Source organism: Carcharhinus amblyrhynchos, chromosome 19, assembly GCF_965287045.1.
Source record: "Carcharhinus amblyrhynchos chromosome 19, sCarAmb.v2.hapA, whole genome shotgun sequence".
Classification (NCBI taxonomy): domain Eukaryota; kingdom Metazoa; phylum Chordata; class Chondrichthyes; order Carcharhiniformes; family Carcharhinidae; genus Carcharhinus; species Carcharhinus amblyrhynchos.
In genome coordinates, this window is record NC_137342.1 from 16,324,450 (window position 1) to 16,342,728 (window position 18,279).

The window sequence follows — 18,279 nt, forward strand, 5'->3', positions numbered from 1 at the left end:
CGCTGTTTGTGGAATTTTGCACAAATGCTGCAATTCTTACATTACAGCTGCATCTGTATTTTAAAAGAAACACTTAATTGACTGGAAAGTGCTTTGAAACATCCAGTAGTCATGAAAGCCACAATATAAATGGAAGTCTTTCTTTCAGTGTTCATTTATTGGATTAAAATCCTGGATCAAAACATTTTAGATAACAACTGGGCAATATCTATCCATTTACATATGGAGAAATCATTAAAGGATGAGGGAAAAACATGGGTCCGGAGTCTCCGACCTCACTTGCAGACGGGATTCTCCTGCCCTCCTGCTGGAATGGTGATTTGGCTGAGCATCAAATTCTCCGTCCTTGCTGGCTTTGACAGCGGGGTGTTCTCCAGCCACATTAGCAGGGCAGCATTTACTTATTATAGTTAGGGAATGGCAGCACTTAACAGTGGAAAAAAGACAGGAAGACCAAGCAGTGACGATACACCAAGGAGATGGCTTGAAGGCTATATGAGAATGATGTGTTTTAACAATTATTTTGATGAGTAAAAGTTTGGGCTCATTGAGCTGGGAATGAGCTGTGAGAACCCAAGGCTGATGTGGCAGGTGATCCTGAGTGCAAGTTGAGGCCAAGCTGTAAACAGTCAGATCAAAGGCAGGTGTGTTAACAACTTGGCTTGAAGCAAAGGGGTTGGGAGCAGCACTGTGGGAATATAAAACAGACTCATTATAGGAGGGAAGTAGTGTCAGCCAATGTCACCAAAAACAATTGTTTATATATTTATGGAAAAAGTTTTACATGATACAATTAAGTTACATATTTGAAAGCAATAAAATGAGATGAGAAATTAATTTGTGAAAGCTTTTAGAAACTTACCCCAATGCTGCCAGCTATTGTCAAGAGAATGCAACACATAGAGCTGCAAGGTGTAACACTGCTTGAAAACAGTGGCATAAATTCATAACAAATTTTTAAGATGTTTAAATACAAAGGATCAGAGCTTCTGGTCTCCGGATTGTTGGAATTTTGGCTTTAACCCAATTGAGGCACTGTGGGACTCTACAGAAGCATCAGCACACCGATCCCATGTAATTGCCCAGGATGTTTGAACTTCTGAAAGGAATTCCCCAGCTGTCACTGGGTCCCTGGACCCTCCAAGAAAATGTCCAACTTTGAGTTAGAGTCAGAGACTTTGGATGATTCTAACATACTTACCTGGATGATTATCCAGGATGGTCAATATCCTAGTCTAACTCCTGGGTGACTATACAACTGAGATTTCTGCCCCCCCCCCTCCCCCCACCTGACTTTCCTTTTTGCACCTCAATTGCACCTCTGTCCCCTTGACTACCTCTTGATGCCCCAACCCCACCATCCAATTCCCCTCACGAGTCTCCCCCAACCCAACCCAAGCTAACTAACACCCAACTTGAAACCCCTTCTGATCTGACCCAATTACCTAGCCTTCCACCCTACCCTCCAACTTACCAATGCCTTGGCCATCCTAACTTCCTACTTATTTACCCCACCTGCCTCTACGTGGGCGGCACGGTGGCACAGAAGGCTAGCCCTGTTGCCTCACAGTGTCAGGAACCTGGGTTCAATTCCAGCCTCGGGCCACTGTAGAGTTTGCACATTCTCTCTGTCTGCGTGGGTTTCCTCCGGGTCCTGTTTTCTTCCGTAATCCAAAGGTATGCGCAGGTTAGATTGATTGGCCATACTAAGCTGACCCTAGTGTCAGGGGTTTAACAGAGTAAATAGTGAGGTTACGGGAATGGGCCCTGGGTGGGATTCTGGTCAGTACAGACTTGATGGGCTGAATAGCTGCCTTCTGCACTGTAGAGATTCTATAATATCCATTATTTACTTGGACTTTCTTCTTCGTTTTTCAAAGAAGCTCTGAGGCATTTAAACTCTGCAGAATATGGCAGCCAGTGCCATGAAAAGGGGGTGACGTTTCTGAGCTGTTACCTTTGCTGATATCTCTGGAATGTCCTATGCTGAGTTCTGCAGAATCCTCCATTGCCCAGTAAAAAAATTGGAGCAAGTTAAGTGGGTGTGTTTTGTCTCATCAGTGTTAGAAATGGAAATTCTAATCCTGATTGGAAAATTGGGCCAATAGTTACCAGTGTCCTGTGGCATTAGAACATAGAACACTACAGCACAAACAGGCCCTTCGGCCCACAAGTTGCACCGATCACATCTATACTTACCAAGCCATAGAACTATCTGTAACTTCCAATGCCATTAGATCCCATATACTCATCCAGAAGTCTTTTAAAAGACCCCAGCAAGTTCACCTCTATCACCACCGACAGCAGCCAATTCCACTCACTCACCACCCTCTGAGTGAAAAACTTACCCCTAACATCTCCCCTGTACTTGCTTCCCAGCACCTTAAACCTGTGTCCTCTCGTAGCCACCATTTCAGCCCTGGGAAATAGCCTCCGAGAATCCACCCTATCTATTCCTCTCAACATCTTATAAACCTCTATCAGGTCGCCTCTCAACCTCCGCCTCTCCAGGGAGAAGAGTCCCAGCTCCCTCAACCTATCTTCATAAGGCATGCCTCCCAATCCAGGCAACATCCTTGTAAATCTCCTCTGCACCCTCTCAATAGCTTCCACATCCTCCCTGTAGTGAGGCACTTCTTACTGTGCCCACCCCAGTCCAAAGGAATTGAGAGCGAGGATCAGTTGAGTCAGGTAAAGGTTGGGGGAGTGATTAAAAGCTGCTAATTGGGAGGATATTTGGGTCAGGGAATGTGGAGGCCAATCATTATCCATTTAAAAGTTATCTTTCTGCCATCATATTTCCAATTTAAAATTTGCATCTTCACATTTATACCAGAAACTGCCGATATAAAGATTGAATGCTCTGAAGAGGAAGCCACTTTACTGCACTATTAGGTGGCAGGCAAAAGGCAGGGAATTATAGGCTGGTTAGTTTAACGTCTGTTGTTGGAAAAATGCTTGAATCCGTCATCAAAGAAGAAATAGCGAGGCACCTTGGGAAGATTTGTTTGATAGAGCAGACGCAGCACGAATTCGTTAAGGGGAAGTCGTGTTTGACGAATTTATCGGAATTCTTTGAGGATGTGACTAATGTGGTAGACAGAGGGGAACCGGTGGATGTGGTGTTTCTTGATTTCAAAAGGCGTTTGATAAGGTGCCACACAAAAGGTTGCTTCAGAAGGTTAGGAGCATGGAGTTGAGGGTAAGGTGTTAGCATGGATATAGGATCGGTTGTCTAATAGGAGGCAGAGAGTTGGTATCAATGGGTGCTACTTTAATTGGCGGTTGGTGACTAGTGGAGTGCCGCAGGGATCGGTGCTGGGGCCTCAACTATTTACCATTTACATAGACGATCTGGAGGAGGGGAGCTGAGTGTAGGGTGTCGAAATTTGCTGATGACACGAAGATAAGTGGAAAAGCAAATTGTGCGGAGGGTGTGGAAAGTCTGCAGAGGGATCTAGATAGGCTGAGCAAGTGGGCGAGGACCTGGCAGATGGAGTACAATGTTAGCAAGTGTGAGGTTATCCACTTTGGCAGGAATAATAGTAGGAGGGATTACTATTTAAAGGGTGAAAAGCTGCAGCATGCTAAGGTGCAGAGGGACCTGGGGGTCCTTGTGCATGAGTCGCAAAAACCCAGTCTGCAGGTGCAGCAGGTGATCAAAAGGCGAATGGGATGCTGGCATTTATAGCGAGGGGGATAGAATATAAAAGCAGGGAGGTCTTGCTGCAACTGTACAGGGCACAGGTGAGGCCGCAGCTGGAGTACTGTGCAGTTTTGATCGCTGCACTTGCGCAAGGATATTTTGGCCTGATATTTTGGCTGATACCGGAAATGAGGGGGTTGGACTATGAAGAGAGGCTGAATAGACTGGGTCTGTACTCGTTGGAGTTTAGAAGGATGAGGGGGGAATCTTGGAGATGTATAAGATAATGAAGGGGATGGATAGGGTAGAGGTAGAGAGATTCTTCCTGCTCAAAGGACAGCAGAACTAGAGGGCACAGTCTCAAGATAAGGGGTGGGGGGGGGAGCCAGTTTAGAATGGAGTTGAGGAGGAACTTCTTCACTCAAAGGGTGGTGATTCTCTGGAATTCTCTGCCCGTTGAAGTAGTGGAGGCTACCTTGCTAGATATATTTAAGACATGGGTAGATAGGTTTTTGGTAGGCAAGGGAATTAAGGGTTATGGGGAGAGGGCGGGAAAGTGGAAGTGATCCACTTCAGATCAGCCATGATCTTATTGAATGGCGGGGCAGGCTCGAAGGGCTAGATGGCCTACTCCTGCTCCTATTTTTTATGTTCTCATGTTCTATTAACTCACCCATCTAGAACCATCTCAAAGTCCCTCTTTTATATATCCAGTTGTTCCTTGCTCACTTGCACTGCCACCAATTCTTCAGAAAGTTGATTCCATGTGTTGTCACTTGTGAAGAAAGGAATCACAGGATTGCGTTTCAGTAGCACCTGTCTCAATCTCAGGCCACTCCAAGGTGCTCTGCAGCCAGAGAAGATCTCTTTAAAGTATGGTCACTCATGTAAAATCTTTATGATGCTCCATTCGCTCTATGGAGATGGCATTTTTTTTTTGGTGCAGACAGGGCCTCTGTTTCCAAAGCAAGGCTGTGAACAAAGTTCAGGTCTGGATGCAGCTGGAGTCCCCATGGAATTTGTCACCATTCATCGGGAATCCCACCAGATTTTGGAAGGAATTCCACTGTTGATCCATTCTGGGGCTTATGTTTGACCTTGGGTCAACTTAGAAAGAATCATTGAACATGTATTGTGCTTGTATAATAGTAACAATTGGTTTGATTCTTTTTATACACTCTTAAGGATAAAGTTTGTGGTCTTTGCGGAAATTTCAATGATAACATTGAAGACGATTTGATAACAAAGGGGAACTATCTGGTGACCAACTCCCTGGAGTTTGGGAACAGTTGGAAAACTACAGACTCATGCTCTAATGCAGTAAATGAAACATTCCCTTGTGAGAGAAATCCATATTGTTTGACATGGGCTCAGAAGAGGTGCCACATTATTAAAGGTGCAGTCTTTCAAGCTTGCCATAAAAAGGTAAGGTGGTGAACAATTTTGAAGAAATCTTTAGCTCTTATAAAGCATCTGTGCCATTTCTGAGATTGTTGCACTTTGCCAGGTTGATCCAAACCCATACTATGATGCTTGTGTCGCAGAAGCATGTGCCTGTGACTTGGAAGGGAAATATTTGGGTTTTTGTACGGCTGTGGCAGTGTATGCAGAAGCTTGTAACAGAGCTGATGTTTGTATTAAATGGAGGACCCCCGACCTGTGTCGTAAGTCTACATTTCTGTTTTCCTTCTTCTGAAGTATTAAAGTGTAAGCATTTATCGAGCTCAGATTTGTCAACTTGTAGATTTGCAACACAACCTGTAGCAAAGCCAACATGCACTGTGTTTAAATTAGGTGCTTTCTGCTGATGCCTGTAACCAGTGCCATTTTGTATAATACTTCGATTGTGACCATGCTTTCCCTTTCAAATTCACTTCTTTTCCATCATGAAATTGCCTCTATCTTCCGTTTGAGCCTATTGGGTGGGTGATTATAGGACAATTGATTTGGAACCTATGCTAGCAGTTGCTCTCAATCTCAAGTTGACTAGCACTTCTGTCACCTCTAGACACTGATTCCACCTAGCCAACCCAAAGAGGTTCAGCATTCCTACGCATTTCTGTTATAGACCTGGCAGAGTGGTTAGCACTGCTGCCTCACAGTGCTAGGGCCCTGGGTTTGATTCCAGGCTTGGGCCACTGTCTGTGTGGAGTCTGAATGTTCTCTCCGTATCTGTGTAGGTATCCTTGGGTGCTGCTGTTTCCTTCCACAGTCCAAAAAACGTGCTGATTAGTCTCATAGGCCATGCTGTATTTCTTTTCAGTGTACCTGAACAGGCACTGGAGTGTGGTAACTAGGGATTTTCACACTAATGTAAGCCTACTTGTGACATCAATAAATAAACTTTAAAGTTTATTGATTCACCAAAGACAATACAGTTATTAAAAACTTTTCACCAACTAATGCCTTTCCATCCTGGTGCTTTATGCAAAATCTGAAATATTTGCTTGGCTTAATGTCTTTGCATGTTTAAAGAATCAGGGACAACACTGTCACCATTCATCACCACCACTCCTCCCCAGTACTTCCAGTGTTCTATAACATTGGACACTCCATCAAAATTATTATTGGGATTGCTTTCATACATTACGTGAGTATGCTTTGTCGGTTGATCCTCATGCTCTTTCACCTTTGCATACTTGATTACCTTAAAGCACTCCATCTATTTCTTTAAAAAAAAATAGAGGAATCACTAATGAGACTCAAACTGTCCTCAAGCATAAGTCCAGTAGTCCAGGTCAATGGTCAGCATGTTTAAGTTACTAGTGGCATATCATATATAAATATACCGCCAACGACATCATTTGCCCTTACACTCTCCATACCAACTCGCACAGTATCCATCGTAGATATCTCAAAACAAATGCTTAAATAAAATAAAGTTCAAAGTGTCCAATGATAATTTCACTATATAAAAAAAATCACTCTTTGATAAAATTCATTTACTGTATTTAACTTCCTTCAGTTACCTATATTCGTCTAAAAAATAATTTTGTTCAAGTAAATAATCCCCTATAAAACAAGCAACTGTATGCATAGATCCACATCAAATACTTTACAACAACTTGGATCTGTCAACCAAACTGAATCGACAAGCATTTCACCATGAAAATGACAGGTTGTGAAATCAGATATGCAGCACAAATCTTACAATGATAATCCTTGGACTTAATTTTTAAAATTAATTTATGGGATGTGGGTGTCACTGGCTAGACCAGTATTTGTTGCACATCCTTAGTTTCTATTGAGAAGACAGTGCTGACCAGTCTTCCTGAACTGCTGCAGTCTGAGGTGTAGGTACACCCACAGTGCTGTTAGGGAGTTCCATGTTTTTGATCCAATGACAATGAAATATATTGATAACAATATATTTCCAAGTTAGGATGGTGAGTGCCCTGGGGGGGAACTCCAGGTGGTGGTTCTCCCCAGTATCTACTGTTCTTGTCTTTGTATATGATAGTGGTCATGGGTTTTCAAGATGCTGCCTAAGGATCCTTGGTGAATAAACCAAGTGAAATAGCAAGAACAGAATTTTAAATGGTTCTTTTGCTGTAAAGATCAGGAGACTTCAAGGATTTTCTGGTCCTGTCCACCACTGGGATCTTATTCCTCTACCGTAAGTCAATGGACTTTTGATCCGTCACATGTCCTATGTCAGATCACAGCATGCCAGGGCTGGAAAATCCTAGCTAAAATTTCAATGGGATTTTGACTGCTTAAGAGTCCAATAAATTTATCCGCTTTTTGTGCACACTCTCTTTTCCACTGGACCTTTCCCAGGGGGCACTTAACCTCCTCCAAAAGGCATCTCACTTCTACCAAGTGGCATACCACTCCCCAAGGTGCCCATAGAACTTTTCACAAATATTCCATATCTCTGTGTACCAACTGCCACTCCTCGATTGACCATTGGTAAGGTTACTCTATCTCCTGAAATGTGTGACATCCAAAACTCATGTTTTTGTTTTGGACATCCCACTGTCAAAAATTGGGTCTGTTTGAAGGCAGCTGCACAGCTTTACATGAAGTCACCTTGGTGAATCAAGCCCCCACTCCTCTCCAGCGAAGTGGTAGAGCTTGCCCGATTTGCAGTCAGGACTTCTGAACTCAAGGCTCATATTGATCAAGCTGAAGATCTTTGCCGGCCCTGGGGAAAATTCAGGCCTGTATGTATTTGGCATGGATGATTCAAACTGTTTAGTGTACAAACTGACTAAATGACCAAAATGTAATTGTTTCTACTTCACATTGCAGCTGTGTATTGTGACTATTATAACACACCTGGCGAATGCAGCTGGCATTACCACCCATGTGGAACACTAACAACAAAAACCTGTTCGGACCATTCAATTGGAAAAAAGTTCTCTTCTGATCTCGAAGGTTGTGTTTAGGTTATATTCACTTATATATGTTAAGATGTGTTCCAAAATTTTTGAAAGATCTTTTAATACCGATCTGACCGAGATTTGTAGGTTAGAGGGATTAGTGTGTAAATGCGCAGGGATGTGGGGGTAGGGCCTGGGTGGGATTGTGATCAGTGCAGATTCAATGGGCCAGATGGCCTCTTTCTGCACTGCAGGGTTTCTATGATTCTATAAGTCTGTACCTTCTGAAGAAGGTTCATAAAGAATCAGAGTTTCCAAAGGTCAGTGATCCAAAAGAAGAGTGGTTTTCTGCTTTTTGTCTTCTTGCATCATGCACAGATGGAGAAATCATAACCCCAGGCCCAGCAATTTCTTGATTTGTACACCGATGTATCCTGGAAATCTCTCTAAGATTTTGGTAGGGAGAACATGGGAAGATAATATAAAATAACAGGTACAATTCTACAGGAGGTGAGGGACCTGATCATATGTTGTTCAAGGTCGTAGGAAGGATTAAGTGAAGTTGTTCATAAAGCAAACAGTATCTGGGCTTTATTAATAAGGGCACAAAGTACAAGTGACGAGTTATGTTGCACTTGTATAGTTTGGCCTCAGCTAGAATTATGCACTCAGTTCTGGGTGCTGGACCCTCTCCAATGCATTCACATTAAATATGTGAATGCTTTGGAGAGGGTGCAGAATAGGTTACTAGAAATAGTCCCAGGTATGAAGGTAGAATGCAGAAGTTAGGAATGTTCTCCTTGAAGAACAGAAGGTTGAGAGGAAATTTGATTGGCACATCTTAAAAGTCTAGGCAGAGTAGATGAGGAGTAACTGTTTCCCATTCTTGAAGGGACCCAGAACAAAAGAACAGATTCAGAGTAATCAGCAAATGAAGCAAGTGTGATAGAAGTGGAAAAAAAAACCTTCTCACGCAGTGAGTGGTTAGGGTCTGGAATGCACAGCTTGTGACCAAGATGAAGGCAGATTCAAACAAAGCATTCAGTGGGGAATTTGACTATTACCCAAAAGGAAACGTGCAGGGTTACAGGGAGAAGGTGGGAGAATGGCACTAAGGAGCTGTCCTTTCGAAGAGCTGTGTAGGCTTCCTTCTGCACCGTAACAATTTGTCATTCGGGTGAAGATGAGTGTGTTGTGAAAAAAGAGATCTTTGTGGATTTGAATATAAAACTCAGAAATATCTTGGTGCTGATTGGTGTGCTGTACATTTTATGCTCAAGTTTTTTTTACATAAAATGTCCAGCATTCACAGTTTATTTTTCACTGTTTTAGGTTGCTATGCCAAATGTCCAGAAAATGCCCCATATCTGGATGAAAATACAATGAAGTGTGTTTCATTACCTCAGTGCACTTGTTATTATGATGGAAGAATATTGCAGCCTGGTGAAGTAACATGGAATTCCTGTGAAAAATGGTAAATTCCATATTAATGCATTTTACTACTTTTAACACCATTCTTGTGCTGAAAGGAAAAGGTTTATTTGGAACACATTTGAGCTTTGAATCTTTTTTTGATTAAATCATTCACTTATCAATGTTGTCAAGAAGCATCCCTAACAAATAGGTCTTCACTCCATTTCTGGGACAACCACAACCAAACCAGCTCAAATTCAAACATGTTTGTGGCTGACTTAATTAAGATTTAGATCAATTGTATAAGAATATGTAATACTGCAACACGCTTTATAAAATAAAAGCAATTTAATTTTATACCCTCTCCAAAGCCTTCAGGAGGATGTGGAGGCATTGGAGAGGGTACAGAAAAGGTTCACCAGGATGTTCCCTGGTATGGAGGGCATTAGCCACGAGGAGAGATTGGAGAAAGTTGGCGGGGCGGGGGGGTGTTGTTGTGGCAATTCTCTCATTGTGACCCGCAAATTTTCTGGTGGGTCCGGTCCATAGAATCGCTTGTCAGCCATTTCAGGGGATATAGCCAGGGGATAGGTGCAGTTGGGACTCCGCTGGAAACCAGCGGGAAGAGAGGTAAGTGATTTAAATCTTAAAATGTATGTTAAATCTATTTTATATGTGATTATTGGGCCTGGCACGGAACATGCCGAATTCAATAGTATCTCTCACCCTGCCAGGAGTACGTCACTCTGGCAGGGTTTAGAGTAGCTCCTCACATTTGGGAAACCAGCAGGAGACCCTGCTGGAGTGAAGGGCGGCAATCGGGGGGGGGGGGCCCCAGGGAGTCAAGCACCCTGGCAGTGCCAGTCTGTGCCCTCTCACACTGCCCAAGAGGCAAAGTCGCTGTGCCCACTGGACATCTTTGGGCAGTGCCAAGGCGTGGGGCTTAGGGGCAATCGGTGAGGGGGGGGGGTCCCATTGCCACTCAGCATGGGGATCGGGTGGGCTGGTTGGGGTGTGGTGGTCTGCTATGGAGGGGGGGTCTGCTGAAGTGAGGGGATCACTGGGTGTGGGGGGGTTGGATATCGGGGTGCTCCAGAATGCAGCGGGGGGGGGGTCATCAGGGCTGGTCCGAGAATTGTCATGGGGGCCGCAATCAGGCCATTGGGGGGGAGGGAGAGGCTGGCCAGTGATTGAGCTGGTCAGCAAATGGAGAGACTGACAAATCAGGACCACAGCATATGCGCTGTCTTCCAGAACTGTCAGATTCTGGTGTGAATAGGGTGCACCTCCCTGCGTTTTTTAATGGGATTCATGACTGGGATCTCTGCATTGCACAGAGTGGGGAGATTCAGGTCTGAAGCTGCACTGAAAAAAAAAGTCATGATCTAGACCAGTTTTCTTGCCAATTCAGAACTTTTGGGAGAATTGCCCCCTTGGTTTGTTTTCACTGGATTGACAGAGGTTGAGGCACGACCTGATAGAAGTCTACAAGATTACGAGGGGAACGGACAGAATGGATAGTCAGAAGCTTTTTCCCCAGGGTGAAGAGTCAATTACTAAGGTGTATAAGTTTAAGGTGTGAGGGGCAAGTTTTAAAGGAGATGTATGAGGCAAGTTTGTTTTTAAAGGGTGTTGGGTGCCTGGAACTCATTGCCAGGGGAGGTAGTGGAAGCAGATACAAGAGTGACTTTTAAGGGGTGTCTGGGCAAATATATGAATAGGATGGGAATAGAGGGATATGGTCCCAGAAAGGACAGGGGGTTTTAGTTCAGTTGGGCTGTATGATCGGTGCAGGCTCGGAGGGCCTAAGGGCCTGTCTTATGCTGTCATTTTCTTTGTTCCTAATTCATTTCAAATTGATGGCAATTGCTTACTAAAAAGATAAAGACAAAAAATACATCTTAGGATAGTCTCCCAATGAAATCATTATTCTTTGTCCCTGTCATTGCCCAGAAGAGTGACATTAATATTCTGACTCCTACATTAAAATTCTACCAAGGTCTTCCCTCCCATCTTCTGTGATTCTGCAACCTATGTATTTGTTTGTTCCTCCAGCTGCAGTCTACTTGCTCCCTACCTCTGTTCAGCTTCTGTGACCATATCATCTGAAAGTCTATCAGTCAATGACTCTTACTCGTTGCCTTCTCCCCTGCATTGCAGAGAGCAGACGTTTGTCATCCGTCATTCTATAAAGCACGTTTTTATAATTTTTTTTTATGGGATGTGGGCAGCATTTCTTGCCTGTCCTCTGAGGGGACATTTTTAAGAGTCAATCATATTGGTGTGGATGCAGAGTTGCATTGTATCTTCTATTTGTTTCCTGTTAAAATACCTTGTCTGTTTTTATTTATAGTATATGCACCAATGGAATCACGCAGTGTAACCGTAAGTAACCTTTCTTCTCAGTCTCCTGTTGAAAGCTTAATGTATGTGCAATGGTTACTTTGTGCTTTGCTGCAAGAAAATGCTTCTCCTGTTAGTGGTGCTAATGTTACTATTACCCACACTCGTGGTCTTAATGTTTCTAAAGCAATGCACAAATTCAGCTCTTTAAGCACAGGGTATCAGCTAAGTTTACTGCAAGCCCTTTTGAGGAAGTTTAGTTGCACAATTGAATAGCTGTAATGCCAGCTGGTATTTATTCATTCCTGGGACGTGGGCATAGCTGACAAGGCCAGCATTTGCTGCCCTTCCTGATTTGCCCTGAATGGATTGCTAGGCCATTTCAGAGGGCATTTAAGAGATTGCTGTGGGTCTAGAATCACATGTAGGCCAGATCAGGTAAGGATGGCAGATTTCCTCTCCTCAAGGGCATTAGTGAACCAGATGAGTTTTTACAACAATAGGTTCATGGTCATCATCATTTGGACTAATTTTGAATTTTTATTGAATTCTGCTATGGTGGATTTCAAATGCAGAGTATTAGTCTGAGCCCCTGGCGACAATACCACTATACCACTGGTTTGACACCGTACTGATTGGATCAGAGATAAGTGAGCATCCGGCTTAGTGATTTCTTACTGAATCAAACTCCTGAGATTTCTCAAAGCTGTCTCTAATCCTATTAGTCTTTAAACCCCTAGCCTGCCTTTGGCTCAAATTCACCCATACTGTGGAGATCACCCAGAAGTTTGAGGAAGAATCAATGGGAAAGCTGGAAAAATGACACCGGATGCATTTGCACTACATTGCTGGGATTTCCGCAGCTCTTCTATTGGAGCTCTGGCAGATGACCTTTATCACCAGTGGGTTGTCATCAATTGTTGATGCATAAGATGGTATAAACTCTTAACTGTCCATTAGTATTGCTGCTGAACAGTTACCACTCCACCATTGCTTTGAAACAAGCTGCTCTTGTATGAGGACTGCACTCTTCAAAAATAACAAATAGTTTCTGCTGTGGCATTCAGTAGTTTATTCTGGAGCTGTCTCATTGGTTCCGTCATTCATTTAGCATCGGATCTGAGTGTTTATTTCTCAATAGTGAGTGTAAACCTCCACGTTGCCTCAGATTCTGCAGGAGTTGAAGATTTATCCACAGGGTACTGCTGGGAGCAACCCAGGATAATGCAGCACATTCAAAAATTCACTTTTTTAATCAATGCTTTTGCTTATTAGTTGTGAAAACGGGAGCAAAAGAAAAGATTGTTGAGTGACAATCAAAAGCATCTAATGCACATTCTGTTCACTGTTCAGCTGGTGTGGAAGCCTTGCTCCATGTGAATGGGCACAGTAAGCAGGGAGCATGAAAGTGGGGTAGATGGAGGGAGATTAGTGTGTGATCAATCTTCAGGATTGTATCCAGCCATACAAATGCACGCTCATCCGTTAGTACTAGAACATTACTCCTACTCTACCCATGCTCTTAACTGGGCACACTGAAGTCAATGGGCTGAATTCAGTCGCTGTTCACACCAGAACACCAGATTCTCCATCCTCCCTGACAGCAGTGGCAGGGCATGACCAACCGGAGAATCCCAGCCAATACACAGATACGTACGTATGTAAAATTCCTATTGTGCATAAGAGCCCATTCGGCCCATCAATGCTGCACAAGATCTGCTAACTTAGTAAACTCTCCTAGCTTTAGCTCCTGAATTGAACATATGTGTGTTGCTTAATACCTGTCTGAGTTATCTTTCAATGCTTTTCTAATATCTACAACAGCAATTACAACTACAACTGTGAGTACAACTGTGACCACAACAGCGTCCTCCACTTCAACTCCACTTACGTCATTGACAACTACTATTTCAACAATAACAAGCACAGGTAAAGAGATTTTAGTCTGATACTTTAACAAAGAAAGCAATACAATTTAGTTGTCGCTGTACACTGTCTTATTTTTAAGAGACAGATATCAAATCAGCCATCATCCAAATTTGCAGTGATTTATAGGTATTATGAGGTAGTGAACTTCTATGTCACCCGTTTGCTCAGTTGGTAGCGCTCTCACCCCGGAGTCACTTAAGACAGTGGGCAAGATTTAACAGCCCACATGGTGTGTTTTGAGGTGTTGTTTTGTGGGATGTTCTGGTCCTGCCGCTGTCAACAGGTTTCCCTGTTTGTATCCTCTGCCACTGGTAAGCCCATGGCGGATTGGGGGGAATCGCTGTTGAAGGCCCAGAAGATCCCACTGGCAGAAAAGGCTGAAAAATCTCCACCAGTGGGTTAAAGACCCACCTGAGGATCTTTGAATCCAGTACAAAATTCCAGGATGACACTCTAATCATGCACAGAGGGAAAGCTGCATTGTTGGAGGTGCTGACGTCTGGATGACACCGTTCTGCTTTCTGAGCTGGGAGTAAGAGATCATAAAGTGCAATTTAGAAGAAGGTTTGAGAAGTTACTCCTGGTGTGCTAGCCAATATAAATCCCTCAGTCAACATAGTTTGATCACATTGCTGTTTGAGAGCTTCCTTTGTGCAAATGACAGTATGACAGTGACCACACTTCAGAAACTGTTACATGCTTTGAGACCTCTGGTGGTTGTGAACAGCATTATATACCCCAGCCTTTATGAATTTAGCTGTAACTAATGTTTTCAATATAGTAGGAGAAAATATTGAAAGACTAAAAATGAAACTGTACATCAATGCACCACTTTTCAGTCTGAAAGAGTAAAGACAGGTTTGAAAACTGACTTGCACTTTTTCCCTGCTCAACTGGTTATTGAAGTGCACGCCACAAAAATTTGAATGAAACGTCATTTGGTCACCCAAAGTTCACCTAAAACCAATGGCAAGCAGAATTGATTGTCTAAATTTAGGCCTGCGCCCATTGTAGGACCCCCTAACATGACTTTGGATAACAACTAACTTAGTTCCCCTGGGTCTGACAGTAATCACAAAGACTGCTGAAAAATGGCCTAACATCTTCCGCACTTTGTGAATCCAGAATGATCCAGTTTGCCCTTATAGCTAAACAACTATAAGAAGCCACTCAACAGCATTCAGTATTATTGCTGGCCTCCTACTAACCTCCCTTGTCCTCTATCCAAAGGTAGCTGCTGAAGTTAAATTTGGGCCATATTATTGCCATTCATAAGAATGAGCTGCTTTTCCTCTTCTTACTGAGGGAAGAGGCGGATATTATGCTGGCAGGTCACATGAATGATAAAAGCCAGGCCTAAAGATAAACCTAATGGAGTCCTCCCCATTCTGTTACTGCACGCTGCAAAACTGTTTGCATTTCTGCCGTTAACAAATTTACAAATTGCTGCATAAAACAAATCTTTGAAAATATAAATTTCCAAACCAAAAATTTGAATTATTGAGCCAAATGAAATTTTGCTGTGAATTGACTACCTCCTGTGAAAATTCCTGAATTAATTCCTCTGTTGTTCAGAGGTAGTTTGTGAATTGCAGAAGACAATGACATGTTAATATCCTCTGAATTGCCAGATTCCAGAAAAAATAATGAGTGCATTCAAAGTCACGGCGGCACAATCGTTAGCACGGCTGCCTCACAGTGGCAGATCCTCGCGTTCAGTTCCCGGCTTGGGCACTGTCTGTGTGGCGTCTGCACGTTCTCCCTGTGTCTGTATGGATTTCCTCCAGGTGCTCCAGTTCCCTCCCACAGTCCAAAAGACGTGCTGGTTAGGTGCACTGGCCATGCTAAATTCTCGCTTAGTGTATCTGAACAGGCAGCGGGTGGACTGTGGCAACTAGGGGATTATTCACAGTAACTTAATTGCAGTGTTAATGTAAGCCTACTTGTGACAATAAATAAATAATAGGCAAATAATAAATCTGAGAGAAATACAGGGTGCTGGTATAAAATGAAAATGAAGATTCAAATGGGGTTTCAGCATTAACAAAATTTGTCAAGTAATTTATAGTAACTGGAAGACACCTTTGAGCCTTCTATCAACAATGATAAAATTAAAAAGAGAGATTTTACAATATTTGACTAAAAAGAACCAAAATTATCCATTGACATGCTGTGATTTGAAGAATGCAGCTTGAAAGGACTCTATTGAAATGATCTGAACACCATCCCAATTGAAAACTGAATGTGATGGTTGTAAATCCTTTTGTTGTTTTTCTGAAGGAACAACTCCTACAACAGAGATGACCACAACATCTGCATCTACTACCAGTACTGCAACTGGTGAGTGAAGTCGTCTTTTAATGAACATGGAAGATTCATTGAACCTCTCCTGCAGCTTCAATTCGATATTGTTTTTCTGCAATACTTTTATCCTATTTTCTGAGTAATACCTTGCAAATTTACACTTGATGATTTTCATGTATTAATGTAACAAAATCTATATTACAAAATCTATGTTATTTATGAAACGAGTTAGAAACTTCTAACCTTGAAGGTCTTGAATATTTTTCAGAGTTGACGAGCACAACAGTGTCATCAACAACCACTGGCTCCACAACTGGTGAGTGCTGGTCCTCTCAATATCCATTTCAAAGCTTTCAATACAAATAGATTTATTACAATTTCAGTTCCAATTCGGTGAAAGTCCTTTCTCTTGTTCTTCCAGCTTGTGCATCCTTTTTAGCTAGAGGACCATGTTTAATTGACACATAGTTGAACAAAATTTGTCATGCCCTTTATTGAATATCCAGCTGATAGTACATATCTGCCTTAAATAGGTGGTCTTAAAAAAAATCTCCTCTTGCATTAATGGAAGAAATCTCAAATGGATAATTAGATGAAGCTATATAATTAAGCTGAACATTGTATTGCTTCGCACTAATGTAGACCACTGAGGTGATCAGTAGCATTATATTTTACTATTCTTAGAGTACATATGGGTGAAAGAAAGGAGAGGGTGCAGAATGTAATGTCACAGCCACAGTTAGGGTGTGGAGAAAGATCAGCTTAGTATGTAGGAGGTCCATTCAAAAGCCTGATGGGAATAGGGAAGAAGCTGTTCTTGAGTCATATGGTACGTAATCTCAGACTTTTGTATCTTTTTCCCAATGGAAGAAGGTGGAAAAGAGAACGTCCAGGGTGCGTAGGATCCTTGATTATGTTGACTGCTTTTCCGAGGCGATGGAAGTGTATATGAAGTCAATGGATGGAAGGCTGGTTTGCATGCTGGACTGGGCTATCTTCACAACCTACTTTGTAAAACATGAATGTGTGAGAACATTAAATTTAATCTTTCACTGGCAATCTTTTGATGGAGAGCTTGTCAGTGGCGCAGTTGGAATACACAATTTATAAAGCTACATTTTAACGTTCAGTTAGCTATCTCTAGTAAGAAAGTTAATCTTTTTTGCATGTTTTGTTTTAATATGTGTATTCCTTGCTGATTTGATGTTGAAACCTTTTTCAATACTGTGTAGAGGTGGCATGTTCTCCCCGTTTTCTGCATGAGTTTCCTCCGGGTGCTCCAATTTCCTCCTGCAGATTAGTCATGGTAAAGGTGCAGAGTTCTGAGGGAAAGAGTTCTAAGTAGATTCCAATTTTGGAGAGTTAGAACATAGAACATTACAGCGCAGAACAGGCCCTTCGGCCCATGATGTTGCGCCGACCAGTTAAAAAACAATGACCCACTAACCTAAACCAATCCCTTTTCATCCATGAACCTATCCACGGATCTCTTAAATGCCCCCAAACTAGGCGCATTTACAACTGCAGCAGGCAGGGCATTCCAATCCCTCACCACCCTCTGGGTAAAGAACCTACCCCTGACATCCGTCCTATAACTACCACCCCTTAATTTAAAGCCATGCCCCCTCGTGCTAGCTTTCTCCATCCGAGGAAAAAGGCTATCACTGTCCACCCTATCTAAACCTCTAAACATCTTATATGTTTCAATAAGATCCCCTCTTAGCCGCCTTCTTTCTAGCGAAAACAACCCCAAATCCCTCAGTCTCTCCTCATAGGACCTCCCCTCCATACCAGGCAACATCCTGGTAAACCTCCTCTGCACCCTCCAAAGCCTCCACATCCTTCCTGTAATGTGGGGACCAGAACTGCACACAGTACTCCAAGTGCGGCCGCACCAGAGTTGTGTACAGTTGCAACATGACGCTGCGGCTCCTAAATTCAATCCCCCTACCAATAAACGCCAAGACACCGTATGCCTTCTTAACAACCTTATCTACGTGATTCCCAACTTTCAGGGATCTATGTACACATACACCTAGATCCCTCTGTTCATCCACACTATTCAGAGTCCTCCCGTTAGCCCTATACTCAACACATCTGTTGTTCCTACCAAAGTGAATTACCTCACACTTCTCCGCATTAAACTCCATCCGCCACCTCTCGGCCCAGCTCTGCAACCTGTCTAAGTCTTCCTGCAAACTATGACACCCTTCCTCACAATCTACCACACCTCCGACTTTGGTGTCATCAGCAAATTTACTAATCCACCCAACTATACCCTCATCCAGATCAGTAATAAAAATTACAAACAGCAGTGGC

The 18,279-nt window shown here is 42.8% G+C and overlaps 1 protein-coding gene across 1 annotated transcript in view; it reads left to right on the forward strand.

The window, feature by feature from the left end:
• Positions 1 to 18,279, forward strand: part of LOC145355597 (uncharacterized) — a 138,691-nt gene that overhangs the window by 34,878 nt on the left and 85,534 nt on the right. The window contains exons 25-31 of the mRNA XM_080207848.1: positions 4,832 to 5,071; positions 5,154 to 5,310; positions 7,901 to 8,026; positions 9,304 to 9,445; positions 11,738 to 11,769; positions 13,552 to 13,656; positions 16,229 to 16,280. Coding sequence (XP_080063974.1) covers positions 4,832 to 5,071; positions 5,154 to 5,310; positions 7,901 to 8,026; positions 9,304 to 9,445; positions 11,738 to 11,769; positions 13,552 to 13,656; positions 16,229 to 16,280 — 854 coding nt within the window. The remainder of the gene's footprint in view (positions 1 to 4,831; positions 5,072 to 5,153; positions 5,311 to 7,900; positions 8,027 to 9,303; positions 9,446 to 11,737; positions 11,770 to 13,551; positions 13,657 to 16,228; positions 16,281 to 18,279) is intronic.